Here is a 16,319-nt window from a genome sequence, read left to right on the forward strand (position 1 = left end):
GGAGGAAAGCGGGCTGGGGCGACGGTGAACGCAAAGCTTTTTAATTAGTCATAAAATGCAATAAGACGAAGCAAAACCAGCCAGACCCGCGTCCGAACTGTCGGCGCGTTTGCCCCCAGATCCAAGGAAGTCTCGAGGACAAACCCCGCCGCCACTCCATCTTCGGCCCCAGCTGGGGCGGGAGCAGCAGCGCGACGCGACTCAGGGGAAGGGGGGGGGCGAATAGTCACCTCGCCTCCGGGGCCACCTGGGTCCTTTTAAAGTGTCCGGGGTGCGGGCCCCGGGCGGGAGCGCCGAGCACGGAATGTTTTCTTAAAGGGCCAGTTCCGAGCTGCGCTGAAAGGGGAGGGGGGGAGGGAGGGGGGAGGAAGGGGGAGGGAGGGGCGGGGGGGGGGAGAGAGATAAGTGAGGTGAAGACCAGGAAGGCCGAGGAGAGCCCCCCAATCCCGCGCCGAGGAGGCGGCGGCGGCGGCGGCGCGACGATGAGGATGATGAATACATTGCAAAGTTTTTTTGGCCCCGGCGAGGGGTGTCAGATTGAGTGCTCTGTGCGCATGTGCGAAGGTGTCCAAACTGACAATGCTGGGGAGATGAAGATAGTGTGTAGCTGCTTCTGGACTCAAGGAGGAGGAGAGAGATTCCGCGAGCCGACACCATGCGATCCAAGGCGAGGGCGAGGAAGCTAGCCAAAAGTAAGTCTCCCGCGCTCGGCCGCGCCGCGCCGCCGGGCCCGGGCCGCGGGGCCGGGGCGCCCGGGCCAGGGGTGCGCGTCGGGGCGCGGCCGGCGCGCCTCAGGCTCTCGGCCCCCGGATCGGCCGCGCGGCCCGGGGGCTGCTCCGCCTCCCGCGCTCCGGGGCGGCCGGGCTCGGCGCGGAGGCTCGGGGCGCCCGGGCCGCGCGCTCCCCGAAGGCGCCGGCCCCCTCCTCGCCGAACCCCCTCCCCCCCCCCCCAGTGTCAAGCGCTCGGGCCCGGGAACCCGAGGCGCGCGGTGGGGGCCGGGGAGGGGGGCGGAGGGGGAGGGCTGGGGGTGGAGGGGAGCGAAAAGCGAAAGTTAGCGAAAAGTTGACGAAAGGGGAGAGCAACTTTTTCCTCCTCGCTCGCTCTCTCCCTCTCTCTCCGAGTGGCTCTCAGTCCTGGTCAAATCATATTCCGGGCTTTTGAAATAGTGGGCGCTAGAGCACCGCCTTTGGCGTCCGCCAGCCGGGCGCAGAGGAGGGAGACCCCGAGCCGGGGAGGGGGCGGAGGAGGGGGCGCGAGCCGGCGCCCACCCGGTTCCTCGGGCGCAAGGGCAGGGGTGGCGACGGCAGGACAGCCACAGCCACTGGGGGAGCAAAATGGAGGCGTTTTCCTGGGCTTGGAACTATGGTCGTGAAGTTTATTCCCAACTGGTGCCCCGCGCGGCGGCGGGCGCTCCTGCGCGACTCCGGCAGCCCGCGCGGCCGCCCCGGCGCCGGTGCTCCCGGCAGGAGAGTCCCCACCGGGCCGCCTTCCTCCCCGCCGCCGCCGCCGCCGCCGCCGACCTCGGCCCCGCTCGGACCCTCCCGCGCCCGCTCGCCTGGCACCGCCCCGAGGCCCGGCCGGGACAGAGCTGCCCCCGGCGAGACTGCCCGGTCCCCGGTCTTACTTTCTCTTTCGCTCCGTCTCGGGCCGAGCCCCGGGCTCCGCGCGCCCAGCCCGCCGCCAGCCCGGTCCTCGCCGCCGGCCGGGTGCGCTCGCCGCCCTCCCCACAGCCCGCCGCCGCGCCTGGGGCCACCCGCGCGCCCTCCGCGCCCCGGCCGCCGGCGCCATCCGGTGCCAGGCCCGCGGGCCCGGGGCTGCGGCCCGAGAGGCGGGCAGGTGGGGGCGGCGGCGCCGCGGCCCGGCGAGCGCGGCTCCCGAAGCCCGGCCGCGGCCCGGCTGCAGCGAAGCGGCGAGCGCCGTCCCGAGCGTTCTCGGCTCCTCCAGCTCTCGCCGCCCCCTCCTCCGCGGCCGCCCGCCCACCCGCAGAAGGGGCGCCCGGCCTGCTCCCCTGGGGAATCCCTGCCGGACCGCCAGGCCGATCGGTCCGGTCCTCCTGGGCCCGACCCTGCCCGTCCGGGCCTCGCAGCACGCAGGGCCGAGCCCCCAAGCGTGAGCCCGGGGGGCGCGAAACTCGCGGCACTTTTCCGAAGAAGTCCTACCCTCTCGGTTCGGTGTTCGGCCGGCTCAGCCGCACCGCCCCCCTCCCCCCGAGTCGTAGGCCTCGCGTCGGGCCCGCGGGGGAAAAGCAGCTCCCAGCTTCCGCAGGACGACCCTGGACTCCGCCCGCAGCCGCTCGGGGCCCCTCGTTGAAGCGCCCATTTCCAGCCAGTCTCCTCTGCCCAGGGCTCGTGGCTTCGGCCTCCCCGGCCTCCCGTGACCTCTGGCCCCTCTTGGTGCGAACAAGGCCCCGCGTTCGGTGGCTTGTGCGCGTGCTATCTGCCCGCCGGCGGGCGCGCGGAGTATGCGTGTTCGTGTGCGTGTCGGGGTCTGTTTGTGCACCGCGGATCTCCTCCGTGACTCGGCTTCCCGGCGGCAGGCTGCCCGGGTCAGGCTCTCCCCGAGGAAGGGCCCGAAGCTGGAGCGAGAAGGTGGAAAGCGGCCGAATTCTCGCCGGGCCTTCGCTGCAAGCGAGAGGCCGGCTCAGGGCGCTCGGCGCGGCCGCCGAAACTTGCGAGCGTCCCACGCCCGCCGGCTGCCCGTCTGGCCCTCAGCTCTCTGTGTACTCCACGCCAGCCAGGTGGGGAAGGTTCCCGGCCCGGCTCTGCCTAGGGCCTTAGAATGGGTGCCTGGCAGTGACGTGCAGCCCGGCTCAGAGGCGGGAGAGCTGGACCCAAGGGTAGGGCAGAGCACAGGGTTTCTTTTCCTGGGAGTCCTTATTGAGAAAAAGCCAGCGTGGAGCAGGGCTTTCAGGCCCAGACCCAGCTGGAGCGACACTGGAGCGAGCTGTGGGGACCCCTCCTGCCTGCGCTCCACAGCCGGGACGGCTGCCCCTAGCCCTCCCCAAGAAGGTGGCCCAGGCAGGCACGGGACCTCGCTGCCTGCCCGACACAGATCACTGGATCCACTGAGAAATTCCATTTCTTTGGACAGTGTTTTAAGCAGATGTGGGCGTCCCGAGGAACCTGACTCCATTACCTGAATCCGAGGCAGTGGGGCAGACCCAGTGCCACCAACAGAGCCTCTCCCTCCAAGCCACAACCCGGCCAGGGTCAGGGGGCTGGGAGAGGGGAAAGAGGTCGTGGTGACAAGGCCAGCGTGCAGGACTGGCCTGTGCCCGCGGCCATGTGCCAGGCGTGGAGGGACAGCCGGGTCGGGGGTGGGGTGTGACCCCCCCCATTCAGAGCTTGGGGGGCTGCCCTAGAGGGTGCATCTGGGGCTCTAATTTTGTTTGTGTTTCCCCAGGACCCCACTCCAGGGGGTCTCTCCCGCTGGGTCTGCGTGCTGGCTGAGTTGGTAGCAACTTTGGGGCCCACACTGGGGGCTCCGAGTTGAGCTTGTAAGGTCAGAGGACACTGGGGCACTCAGGCCAGGGCTACAGATCAGCTGCTGGGAAACCCTCCGTCTCAAGCTGAGCCTGGGAGGCCTGAGCGGGGTGAGGACGGGTCGGGGCCAGGGTCCCCTCACGCACGGCTAGGCTTTGCTGGCCGGTGGGGAGATGGGGCCGTCCCTGCCCGACACTTAAAAATGAAATGCCACACAAAAGCTTTGTGTTTCTGCCGCTGTTGGGAGCCCGGTGGGCAGGTAGGGAGCCTGGGGGAGGAAGAATGTGGCCCCGAAACAGCATCCAGCCAGGGCCCTCATGGAAGTGCCCGTGAGGCCCGGTCCCCGTGGAGGTGACAGACCCCAGAGTCCGAGACACTGCGTATTTCAGGCCTGGGAAGAGTCTCCTCCAGACAGCTACTGACTGCCACCTAGCCCCTGGGGTGTGGGTGGGGGCACTGCCTCTTGCTAGAGGAAGGCTCTGTGCGCCTCCTTGGAGACTGATGTGTGTGACAGGGTGGGGGCAGCCTGGCTGTAGGCTGAGCTGCCAGCCTGTTCCTTCTCCCCAGCAGAAACAGGCCAGGCTGCAGCTCTGCTGGGCCCAGCCTTCTCCCACCCTCGGGGGTGGGGGAGGGCGGAGGCCTGCCCCTTCCACTCGTCCTCTCCCAGGAGCCGGACAGCAGCCTCCCATCTGGACGCCTGGTAGGGCAGCAGCGCCAGGAAGTGTCCAGCGGGAGTCTGGCGGCTTACCCCGCTTCGGGCGAAAACGCGGAGGCTGCGGTGGAGGGGCGGGGTGCAGGGCTGGCGGCCAAGGCCAGGTGCCCCGCGGCGGTGCGCGGATGGCCCGAAGGCTCTGGCTTGCCAGGGGCCCCGCGGGCGTGCCAGGGTGCCGAGGCCCCGCTGGAGGGGGGATCCCTGTTCATGGAGTGACCTCCCGACGGGCTCCCTGGGGGAAGGGCACCCACTCTGCCCTGGGGTCCCCAAGTCACCCTGCGCCGCTCAGGGCCGCCCCGCTGCTCTCGTTGGCTGCTGGCGTGGTGCAGGTGCGGGCCGGTCCTCCTCCCCACTCCCCGCCCGCGGCCCCCTAGGCACCGGGCGTCTCCCTTCTGGGCAGAGCTCAGGGCATGGGACCCGGTCCCTCGTTTCTGTTGAGAGGCCTGGTGCGGGCGGAGAGGTCGGCCCGGGGGTCCCATCAACCAGCCCCTAGGGGAGGCGCGCCAGCTCGCTGGGCCGCCGTGGGCGCGATTAGCCCCCTGTTTTATTCAATTAGGAGGCAATTAGGGATCCTTGGGGGCTGGGCTGGTAATTAAGGTGACCTATAATTAGAGTTTCAACAAAAATTGTCCAGGATTAAAAATCTTGTGAATAATTTCGTTTAAAAATTTCAAATAGCGTTAAATACAATTTATCAGGTTTTGAATCAAACCCGTGTAACAAGTCTTGGACGCTGCAGCTCACGTAGCCGGCGCAGGAGGACTAGGAACAGCCTGGGCGCCGTCCCCGCGCGCGTGCGGGCTAGAAACTTATCGAGGTGGAGGGAGCCGGCCCGGCCTAGCTGCGGGCGCGGGCTCGGGCTGCCCGGGGCTCCAGACGCGCCGGGCCGGGCCGGGGGTCCCCAGGCTGAGCGGATGGTCCCCGCGGCCCGGGGTTCTCTGCACACAAAGTCGCAGCAACTACGGCGCGGCGCAAGGAGCGCCCGCGTCTACACCGCGCAGCGGGTCGGTAGCGGTGGCTGCGCCGAGCCGCTGGTCTCAGCCCAGACCTCCTCCTCCGGGACCGCAGTCTGGCCCCAGGGGTCCCCGCCTCCCTGGGCTTCCTGGAATGAGGAGGGCGGGCTCCTCACCCCTCCCGACTGCTGACCCTCGCCCAGACTCCGTGGGCTGCAGGCCGTGTGCGGTTCCAAGTCGCTTCGCGGACCTGGGCCCGGAGAGACGCGGCAGTGGGCCCGGAAGGCTGGGTCTAAGTCGGGCCGGTGCGGGAAAACCGAGGCGGGGTTGGGGGTTCGGCTTTCCAGGAACGAGCCCTGCCTATCGCCGAACTTGCCGCTGGGGTCCGTGCACTCTGGCACGCACCTGCGGGGAGGCCCGAGCGGGCTGCAGCCTGAGCCGCTGCCCATGTTTCCGTGCCGCTCGCTGCAGCCTCGGGGCGACGGTCCCGTAAAGGTGCTCATGGTCCGCTTGGGAGGCATGACCCACTCCGTTCACTGACCCCTGAGGAGGATAAAGTGTGGCTAGCCGGCGCCACTTTTCTGGGTAAGAAACCCAGGGCACAGAGAGGTCAAATAACCCGACAAGATCACACAGCAAGTTAATGGTGAAACTGAATGTTCCTTAAAGCCCTCCAGGGTTTCTTATTTAGCACCCCGCCCCGCACCAGGGCACTGCAGCCTGCCGTTAATTCCGAGGATTTTATTTTATTTTATTTTTTTAATGTGTCAGGTTTTAAGCATTTTCCCAGGGCCAACGGTCAGCTTGTAACAGGTCTGTTCTTAAAAAGCAAGTAAGACATCCATGTGCTTACAGCTTGTGAATGCAACTGGCTGCCTTGTGCGCTCGCCTCCTTCAGACTGGATTCTTTCTCCGCCCGGGACTGGACTCTTCCACTCTGCTCTCCCCACGCAGGCTGGGCAGAGGCCTTGCCAGGGTCTCCAGCCCCTGGCTCTGGGTGTCCTCTCCCGAGGACAGGTGCAGGAGAGCTGGAGTGTTGACCAGGGGTTGGCCTCGTCTGCACCCCACTTACTGCCTTTCACTCGAGCCAGCGCAGGAGGTATAGGACCTGCTGGCTCCCCCCTCGCACCCCTACCGCCACCCCCACCGCAAATCTGGAGGGAAGTAATCCTCCCCCCTCCCCCCAGGCAATCGGGGAGAGGAGGAACTGTGGCCGTGGACCTGACCCACAGGGCGGAGGAGCCGCTGGCTGCAGTTTCAGGTCCAGCCCGGAATCGGCCGCTGTTCCTCAAGTCTGGGCACCTCACAAGCTCCAGCCAGGGCCACGGTGGCCATTCCAGGCCGGACAGGGCTGCCAAGCTCCCAGGGCAACGGGGGTGGCCTCTTCTGCTCTGACCACTCTCCTCTCTCCGGCTTTCACGATCCAGTCCTCCTCGGTCTGAAGGCGCTCTGGCCAGGCCGGCGGCCTCTCCCTGGCCTCCGAGGAACAATGCCTTGGGGCCGCAGATAGGAGTGTGCTGGCCCGAGATACATATTTGTTTAATAGTTAACATTCTGCGGGAAAAAAAAAGGAAGAAAGTCAGATTCTGGTGAAGGCTTTGCTTATTTTATATCCACCATAACTATTTCTGTCCATGAAAATTGGCTTAATTATATCAATGGAATGTTTCTTTTTCAATTCTGTATGCAATTAGTCCATCTTGCCGGCTGCAATTTATTTTAATAAAAAAATAAACCAGTGGTGTGTTCAGTTCCTCGTCCCCTGGGGACAAATGCGATTGGTGTGTTTAATTTCATTAACTACAATGCGGCCTACTGGAAAAATGTATAAAATCAGCTTTATACAGCTTAAACACTGGCATTTGAAACAAATCATTATTGCATTAGCTGTCACACTGGTAATTCTAGAATCTAAGGAAAAAAATATATTATGGCTGTTTTTATAACCCTTTGCAAATGCACTGTTAAAATAATTTATAATCATTTTAAAACATGGCTGGGTCCTGGTGAATATTTTATCTCCTCCAAATAAGGCTCCACATTACCCCGTGCACATTTTCCATCTGACGCGTGTGCCATTCTCAACCCCAAACACGCATCTTTCAGGGTGGAGACAGTGGAGCCTATATTTAAACGAATCTGATGAGTGCTGGGTCCCTTTTTCACTCTGGCCTGACCCTGCCCTTGAGGTGGGATGGTTGACGCGGCAAAGGGCTCATCTAAAATTCGCCTCGGGGCAGAGGGGACCCCAAGATGCTGCAGAGCCCTTAGCGTACCCAGCCTTCCCCTCCGGGCCCCCCAGGTGGGAGGAGAGGCCCACAGACAGGCTTTACAGGCATGGAAGCAAAACCACTCCGTGGACGGTGTTCCCGGGCTCAAACTTGGGGAAGTGAGGTCAACCCTTGCTCTGCTCATCTCCGAAGAGACAACCCGTCGCCCCGAACACCCACTTTCTGAGCCTGACGTGAGGATTCTGCAAAATGAACTCGGTTAGGAAATTCAGCAGACTTGTGCCGCTTCTCAGCAGGTCACAGATACCCAGGGAGGTGTGTGCCTTTGGTCTGCACCCCATCCAGCATGGGGTGCGTCAGGGGGGTGAGCCCCAGTGTGTGTGTGTTGGGAGCCGAGTTACCCACGCAAGTCCTGGCCCGGCCTGAGCTGCTCTGCAGTTATGAGGCCGGTGATGGAGGATACTTTCTCCTCACTCCCGCGGGTACGTGGATGGAGATGCATCTGCGCCAAAGCCTCTGCTTCTCCAGCGTGGGGGTGGGGAGGGGCAGGACACACCGGCTCGGCCGCCGTGCCCACTGTCATTTTCCCTGTGCTGGCGCCATGGGCTTCCTCTGGGGGTCTGTCTCCCTCCCAGCCCCAGGCAATGCCAAGGGGAAGTAACAGGAAGAAAAGACCCCAGGTGGCTCGGTTTGAAGCCAGGCACCGGGGCTGCTGTCCTGCTGATGTGGGGGGAGAGGGGTTCCCGGGACGCACGCAGGGGTTTCCTAGGAAGGTTCCAGAAACATACTTGGGCACTTCTGGCCACATTAAGAACTATCACCCTGCCCTTTGGCCCTCTGACTCCCCTGGATGGATTTAGGTAGATTCGATTTTTGATGTAAAATTTATATTCCATAATGAATTTTGATGTGGGGTGATGGTGAGGCATGAGGGAGACCCTGGCACCTCCTCTTTGGGTCTGAAGCCCCCTCCTGTTTCTCATGGCCGTGGCTGGAGGGGCAGGGCCGGGAGGGCCCAGGCTGGATCTCCTGAGACCCCTGGCTCTGGGGACCAGGCCGTGTCACCGTGACTCCATGAGCCCAGGGTGGTGGTCAGGCGTGAGGTCTGCTTTCTTTTCAGGGTCTGCCGAGTTGAGAAATGAGTGGCTTTGTCCACTTGCCTACTTTAGAAAGAATAACAGAGCTGGATGCTTGGTGCAAATATCAAGGCTGTGCCCTTAGGCCCCCTGGATGTTGCTCCTGAGGCCGCAGGGGGACCTCACCCCAGAGTCGGCCCGAGGGACGGGCTTGGCGGGATGTGGTTCTCAGTCCCCAGAGTCCGCACTCCGTCCGCTCCGACTCTGGGCTGGGCTGTGTCCCCCTGCCGACCGCCACGCCTGCCTCTGCTCATGACCACCAGCCCTCGCCTTTGAAGCCGGGGAAGGGGGGGCCGTCCGGGAGAGTGAAAGTGAGTTGTGACTCGGTCAAGGGGCTGCAGGGTGTGGACGCGTGGGTATTTTGCGCCTTGTGTGCTTCTTCCCTGGCTGCAGGCAGGCATGACCACACAGAAGGTTCTGGAAGGGACCATGGCGTTCGGGGAGGTGATTCTGCCTGGGAGGCGAGGGTCCTCGGGCCGGGTGGGGCTGAGTCGGGACACCCCCCTCCAGGCAGACAGACAGTCAGAACCGAGTGTCGCTTTTACCTCCTGGGCCTGGTTGGGAAGATGCTTTGTTGGTCCACGGCCACCCGCCTCTGTGGGGGCCGTTCGGGGCCACAGCAAAGCATCCACTTTGATACTTCGATTCCGACTATCCAGTTCAGCCAGGATATAAAGCACACAGGGTCCTTAGCTCGTGATTTTATCTTCAAACCGGGGAGCACAGGTGCTGGGGTCTGTTTGGCCCCTGATGTCCAGCCGGGCCCCTCCCTCCAGCCGCCTTCCCCGCCCCTCAGCCATACTAAGTCTTTTCCATCCTCACAGCTGCCTTCGGGGTTTCAACAGCTGGTGGCATCTGCCGGCTCTTTCCTCATCAGAGGCCTCCCACGTCCTGCAGGCTCAGGTCTTCTGTTTGTTTTGGCTGCTCTGTTCCATCCGTCCATTCATCCCTGAACGTTGTCCGTGGGCCTACTGTGTGCCGGGCTCTGAGCCGTGCCTGAGGGTCCCGGGCAGCTGCGGGATGCTTGCCCGGGGCGGCCCACCTGGAGGACGATGTGGTGATGTCACCGCGCCCTGGGCAGTGTGATGAGTCTGGGCAGTCACAGGTGCCCACCTGACTCTTGGTCCTGACCGGCCAGCAGGTCCTTGCCTGGGGGCTGGGCTTCTGTGTTCAAACTGTTTGGAAGGGGAGCGAGCCAGCAGGCCGCCCCCAGCTCAGCACATTTGGAGGCCCCAAGCTCTCTCGGGCCTCCCGAGCCTTGGCTCTGTGCTGATGGAGGGGTGGCAGAACCCCCAACCAACTTCTCTAGTTCAAGTTAGAAAGGCCAGAAGGAGAGGGAGGGAGGGAGGGAGGGAGGGAGGGATGCCAGAGAGGAGGTTTCCGTAGCTGTCGTTGCTTCCGTGAGCCCCCTGGCCCTTAAATTCAGTGGCTCAGATGAAATTTGTGCAGTGCTTCTCCGGTACCAGTGGCAGGCAGGGCACCTCCAGCGTTTCAGCACAGGAGGGAAATGCCTGGGTCAAGCAATGACGGATGGGAACTGAATAGGACCGGGAACCTTTCCTGGGACACAGTTTAGTCCCGTATCTGTGTTCAGGTGCTGGCAGTCAATGTTATGCTGAGATATGGATTCATATAAGAGTCTCCCATCTAAGCTGCTCTGTCTAGCTGCTTCTCGGAGGGGAAGGGGCGGGCACTTAAAAATGCTCAGACATTTGTATCTGCTCGATGGGCTGTAATAGCCTCTTCAGAGATGCCTGGTCACCTCGGTCCTTAAAACATTGAAACAAAGACTGAAAATCATGGTCACCGGGGGAGCCCGAGTGCTGACCACAGGAGAGCCCTGGGGTCCCTCCTCCCTCCCTGGCGCAGATGCGCCGGGGCCCCTGTTGCTCCCTGGCACTGTTTTGCCCTTAGGTGACGCTTCCTTGTGAAGGTTCAGAGTGAGGCCACGTCCCTAGAATTCATATTTTTGCCGCAGAGGCCGCTTCCGCCCTCGGTTCCAGGAAAGCGAGAGGATTAGGTCCTCACTGTGTTGGAATGAGCGTCACCGGCCTGTGCTGACCTGACAGCCATTCCCAGCCCCCAAGTTCAGACGTGGCTATGGGTCACCCCTCTCCCCACGCGCCGCCCTGCTGGCATCAGGGTTCGATCAAGGTGGGGTCCTGGGTACTATTTCTGGGGTGTCAGTGAGGAGAAGAACGCCAGGCTGCCTGAAGGCCCCCGGGGTCCCTTTCGGGAGGGAGCTTGTGACACAGAGAACGTCGATTGCTCGGTAAGCGTCGAGCTGCTTGGGGCTGCAGCAACCAGCGTGGGGCACGGGCCGTGCCACCTTCCTCTTCGCTGCCACCTGCTCGTCCCGAGATGCCTTCCTGGGGAGCCGGCCTTCTTCGCAAATCACTCTCAGCTCGTTCTTGCAAAAGCCAGTGCATTCTTGAACTGCCTGAAAGCCGGGGAGCATTTTGTTGGCCAGAACTGAGGCAGCTCGAGGGAGACGCGGCCCCTGACATACACCCTTCATCTGGACAACGTGCCGAGGTGGTCTCTGGGGAGCGTGCGGACACACCCACGTGTGTGCTGTGTGTGCACACGTATGCGGGCACTTCTGGGCAAGCCTGGGTCTGCTGTCTGAATGAGACGCACCCTCGGGCCGTTCTTTTTTGTCAGCTGCGCTGCACCTCCCTGCCCACTTGTGCTCTGCAAAGACCCCCTCACTTTCGCTGTCCTCCGACGCCACTTAGCTCCCCGCGGCGTCTGGAACGGGGGGCTGCGGCAGCCGGGCCTCCCGGCCCAGAGCCATTTGCAGCTGGTTGTTGTGTGAGCAGAGACGGGAGAAGTTCAAAGGTGCAGAGAGGCCGATGTGTGAGCACTTTCCTGCAGTTTATAACCCCCAAGAAGAAACAAAGAGGAGCGGAGGCTGTTTAGATAATCCCGGGCCCTCACGCTCACATTTAGAAAAATTAGGCCCTCTTGAAAAATTACAGAATTATGCTGCCAGTGTCAGGTTCCGAGATAATGATGTGTCTGTGTGCGAAAATATTAAATTGCAATAACACGCCCGTGAGTACCTCTCTGAATAGGGTATTCAGTTCCCAGCTTGGGCTGAACATAAAGCTTGTGACTGACAGAATACAAATGGTGTCATAAAACATTGGGGGGGGGGTTTACAGCCGGGCTCCGTCTTTCTGATCGGCTTCTCTATCTCGGCCCATCCAGCCATCCTTTTCTTTAATGAAACAGCCCGACGATGTGGCTAATTATTTATTTATCACGTTAGCAGGAGGAAAAGCTATCAGAGACAGATCAATTTTTCCCTGGAAGTGATTTGACGTGACTTTAAAAATAAGCCCCACGACAGGATGCCGGGCGCTGTCCTCCGCCCTCCCAAAGTCCATGCCGTCCGCCGCACTGATGTCGGTTGTTAAAGCATGCACCGGCCGCTCCTCCAGCTGAGCCAAGGCAGCCTTGAGCCAGCCCAGTGCCCTTTCTGACCAGGGGGCTTCTCACAGGTTTCCGGCCAGAGGAACGGGGGTCCCTGTATTCTTCCGTGCAAATGAAATCAGAGCAGCAACAAGTAACCCTGGGCCAATGGGAGGTTTTCATGTTTCCCCGGAGCCTGTGGAGATGTGGCGTCTCTGACAATAAGCCGGGTGACACTCGGGGCTTGGGTCCCCGATGCTCGGCTCCCCCACGCGTCTTTACTGAGCACGTGCGTGTGCTGGAGAGTGTCCCTGTGGTGGCGGTGGGGAGGGGTGGGTGGAGTTTCGGTGGCCTCACGTTTGGCTGAGTGTCCTTATGAACAAAAGGGCTTAAAAAAAAACCAGTGGAAATTAAGATTGCTCAGAAATCTCCGGGCAGATCGCCGGCCCAAGGGGGGCTCTCGTTTCACGGCTGGGAGTCAGACTTGCAAAGCGAAGGGGCCCCCAAGTCTTAACTTTCTCTCCATCGAAGGTGTTAATCTTACCTTCCGAAGGTTAGATAAAGCTGCTCAAGGCTGCTGTTGGTTATCGAATCTCATCTGCTAATGACGGCGGCGGCTCGGAGCAGGCCCGTCTCGGCCGAGCCGCTGGTCCCTGCGGCCGGCAGCCTGGATCAGGAACCCAGGTCTCCGTTTACCCGGGGTTTTAGGTTGCCTCCCGATCGTGACAGACTACCCTCATTCAACGGGGAGGGGGCTGATGGCCACGGCGAGGGTGAGAAGCCCATTACCGCAGCCCAGGGCCTTTCTCCTCCCCCGGGAGACACCCCCCTTTGACCCACAGACTCGGCGTGGCAGAGTGAGGGAAGGGCCAGGCGTGGAGGAACGCAGCCTTGAGTTTTCTGACAAAGAACCCCTGATTCTTTATCCACCAGACAGAGCATAATGCCTGGCCTCACCTGCAGGGCCTGGGGGTGCGGAGATGCCTCAATTCAGTGAGGCCTGTGCTGGGCTTGGCAGGACGTGGGCCTCCTGGGAAACTGTGACCACGATGTTGGTTCCCGTCCCGGGGTGGTGGTCGCCAGCAGTGGGCACGGCTTGGCCGCAGGGTGCGTGGGAAGGGCCGGGGCCAGGATGACTTTCCTCCTTAAAGAAGCCCCCGACACTCACCGAATTTGTGACAGCAAAACCAAGCCGAATCTTCCCCGCCCTGCCTGGCCCGGAGATAGAGGCCTTCAGGGCCCTTGGCCGGCAGGCGGAACTGGGCCATGAAGCCGGGGCGCCCCGGGGATGTGGGGAAAACCCCAGCACACATCACCAGGGCCCCATCTCACCAGCTCCCAGCCCTGGGCCTGAAGAGGGCTGGCTCTTGGTCTTCACCTCCCAAATTCCAACGGGATGTGCAGCTCCATCACCTTAGCTGACCTTGGACCGAACCAGAGGAACTTGGTGGGCCCACCTGCGGGCTGAGCATTGGCCACTGGGGTGGAAGTCTGGCCTTGGGGCCCTAGGCTACCGGGGAGAAGGGAAGGTAGGCAGGGGTGTCTTGGGTGGGGGGCATGATGAAAGGCTGTGGGGCCCTGCAGTCTCCAGGAGCACCTCCAGGCCAGCTGGACCTGTATCACAGGGACAATGGCCTGTCCTCATCTGGAACCACCCTTGGCCATGGCGGAGACAGAGAAGAGGGTTGCCCATGAGCAAGGGACCTGGGGGAACCAGGCCCCGACTTGCTGGAGGGGGAGTGAAGGCTGGGATAACGTCTGCAGGGCGCTTGAGCATGGTATTATTCTTGCTGTTATTCTCTGCAGGATCCAGGCTGTCATTGTTAGCAGCTACTTTGGGTTTCTGGAATTTTCTTGCACCTGGCAGAAGGCAGATTTGTGTGTGACTGTGTAGGGCTGAGCAGTCTCCCCGGGGACCCCTGGATGTGACCTACAGATTAAAAAGCTCGTCCAGACAATATTGTGATGAGTGCAGAGCAGACGAATGTGAAACACTGGGCAGGTCTCCGTGCCGGTCCCTGGGCCCCGGCGGAGACGTTCAGTCAGTGTCACGCGGAGGGCTGGGGATCGTCTGGGGCGGCTGTGCTCTCCGTGTGCCCCGGGTGGGTGTCTTTGTCGGGCTGGGGGCTCCATCACCTAGTTCCTGGGAGGAGTAGAGCTGGGGACCGTGGCAAGCTTCCTGCCCTGGGGAGGGGCGGTGCATCCCCTCCAAGCATTAGAGCAGACCCTGTCTTTTGGGGTCTCCTGTTTGGTTTAGTTCCAGGGGATTTGTGGTGCTGAGTGGCAGGTCCGAAAGCTGAAAGGGGGGAAGAGTTTCTCTGGGCCGTTAGTTATCCAGCCGACGCTCTGACCCCTAAAACTGGCTCTCATGTTGTCCAGGGCGACACGCCAAGGACTCACTCAGAGAACCATGGGATACTGGGGCTTTGCTGTCATCAGTCTGATGCATGCGCTGGTACACACGCGCCTGCACGCGTGTGTACAGGCACACATGCACATACATGCACTGGCACACTCGTATAAGGCACACACGCTTGCATTGTGCATGCACATAGCACACACATGCAACACAAGTGCATGTGTATGCACACATGTGCACACATATTTACACATGCCCACAGGTACATGCAACCTGTGCATGCACATACACATACAGGCACACACGCACAAGTCACACAATGCGGTGTGTACATGCAGCAAGTGCATGCACATACACACATGTACACACACATACACTTGTGCACACATACACAGAGTGCTCCGTGCACACAGACATGACTGCACGAGCCAGGCTCTGCTTTCAAGTCTTGGACGACGTAGGAGTCTGATACATCGACATCGGAGAGGAGGATGCTTCGGGCAGGTGCAGGGGACCCTCATTCAGGGGGCTGTCACTGGGCCTCCGTGGTCCCACAGGCCGTAGACGGAGCGAGAGGAGAGGGAGGCTGGGACAGTGCGTCTGAGCACTGATCGTGGGCTCCCTGCAGGGGAGAGGGTCTCAGCATCTGCAGGGCCAGGGGACGGCCTTTCCCTCCTCCCCACAGACCCTGGGTGTTGGGGGCCCTACCCGCTGGGTTGGGACAAGCAGTGGCCTCCAAGAGCTCAGCCAGGACGGGCTGGATCTGGTGTCACACAGACCCAGAAGCAGGGGCACAGGGTCCCCTCTGGTCCTTTCAAAGGGACATTCGATCTGAACCCTGGGGCCCAGTAAGGAGATTCCTGCGAACCCCTCCGCTGATGGAGTCAAAAGCACTCAGCGGCTGGAGAAAGCACTTTGCAACGTCGGGCTCTGGCATGAGGCCCTTTGTGGGATTATCTGCCCCCCCCTGGGAGGCGTGGAATGCTGGGGGCAAGGGGCCACGGCAATATAGAGCTCGCGCAGGCCGCCGATAAAGCGGACTGCTTTCTGTGGCCGTTCTGTCGCCGAAATTTGAGGTGCGGCCCCAGAGTGGAGGCCGCTGGCCCAGGACATTTGAGCCAAGGAGGCTCCGTCCGCTCTACCCTCGTCCTGGAGAATTTGAGTCCAGACCACGTCTGTCGGGTCCTGTACCCGGGGCTCCTGCCCTCTTCAAAAAACAAAGTCTGGAGAGACTGGGCAGCATCTTACTTTCCAGACAGGGCTGTTCGCGGGCCTCCCTCGGGGGGAGTCACCGTGCGGGGCCCAGTGGATGCAGCTGTTGTGGGGAGGGCAGACGGGGCGCCGCTCGGGCCGGGAGCTCTTGGGTGCCCGTTGTGCGCTGCAGTCAGGAAGCCTGCGGGATCCTGGGTGGAGGCACCAGGTGGACCCGCACACCTGCTGCGAGGGCTGGCTGGGCTTTGGGATGCTTGGGATTTATTTCCACCAAACCTCCAGGCCCCCTTTCCTGCCCCGTCTCTCCCCAAATCGTCCCCGTCTTTGTCAGGGACATGGGCACATCCGGCTGCTCCGGGCTGGTGCCCAGGACCCACTCCTGACTCTAGAACGCAAGTCCAGGTGGACCCCGGGCACAACCCACACCCGTGCAGGTGGCACTTCCGCCTGGAAGACACACTGGCATCTCGGCGGATGCTGGGTTTAGGACCCTGGGGTGTTTAAAGTCGCAGCGGTGGGGATCTCTGCCTCACTGGGTGGGAATCATCCCACAGCCCAGGGATGAACTTAGTCTGCTACAGGGCAGGGCCTGGGAGGACCAGAGATGTGGGAGGTTCAACTCGCTGAATGTGACTCCAAACCGCTCCGGGATGGGTGCAGGAAGGAGGGACCGACCGGGGCAGGAGCTGGACGGCTTCCTTCCTGACTTTCCATCTGGGTGGGGCGTCAGGGCTCACCATCTGGCTGTTAGGGGGCGGGTGGCGTAGGCTTGAGGCTCACCCACACCCCTCCCGGATCCCGCACCCGCTTCCCGCAA

At 62.0% G+C, this 16,319-nt stretch overlaps 1 protein-coding gene across 5 annotated transcripts in view; it reads left to right on the forward strand.

Annotated features, from left to right (window-relative positions):
• The first annotated feature begins 481 nt into the window (after nucleotides 1-481).
• Nucleotides 482-16,319, forward strand: part of PRDM16 (PR/SET domain 16) — a 326,016-nt gene continuing 310,178 nt past the window's right edge. For 4 of the 5 annotated variants that reach the window (XM_057533380.1, XM_057533384.1, XM_057533389.1 and 1 more), the window contains exon 1: nucleotides 482-692. In XM_057533380.1, the coding sequence (XP_057389363.1) occupies nucleotides 656-692 (37 nt within the window). In that variant the 5' untranslated portion in view covers nucleotides 482-655. The remainder of the gene's footprint in view (nucleotides 693-16,319) is intronic. The other variant, XM_057533401.1, reaches the window with a different exon arrangement.

This window comes from Balaenoptera acutorostrata, chromosome 1 (genome assembly GCF_949987535.1).
Source record: "Balaenoptera acutorostrata chromosome 1, mBalAcu1.1, whole genome shotgun sequence".
NCBI lineage: Eukaryota > Metazoa > Chordata > Mammalia > Artiodactyla > Balaenopteridae > Balaenoptera > Balaenoptera acutorostrata.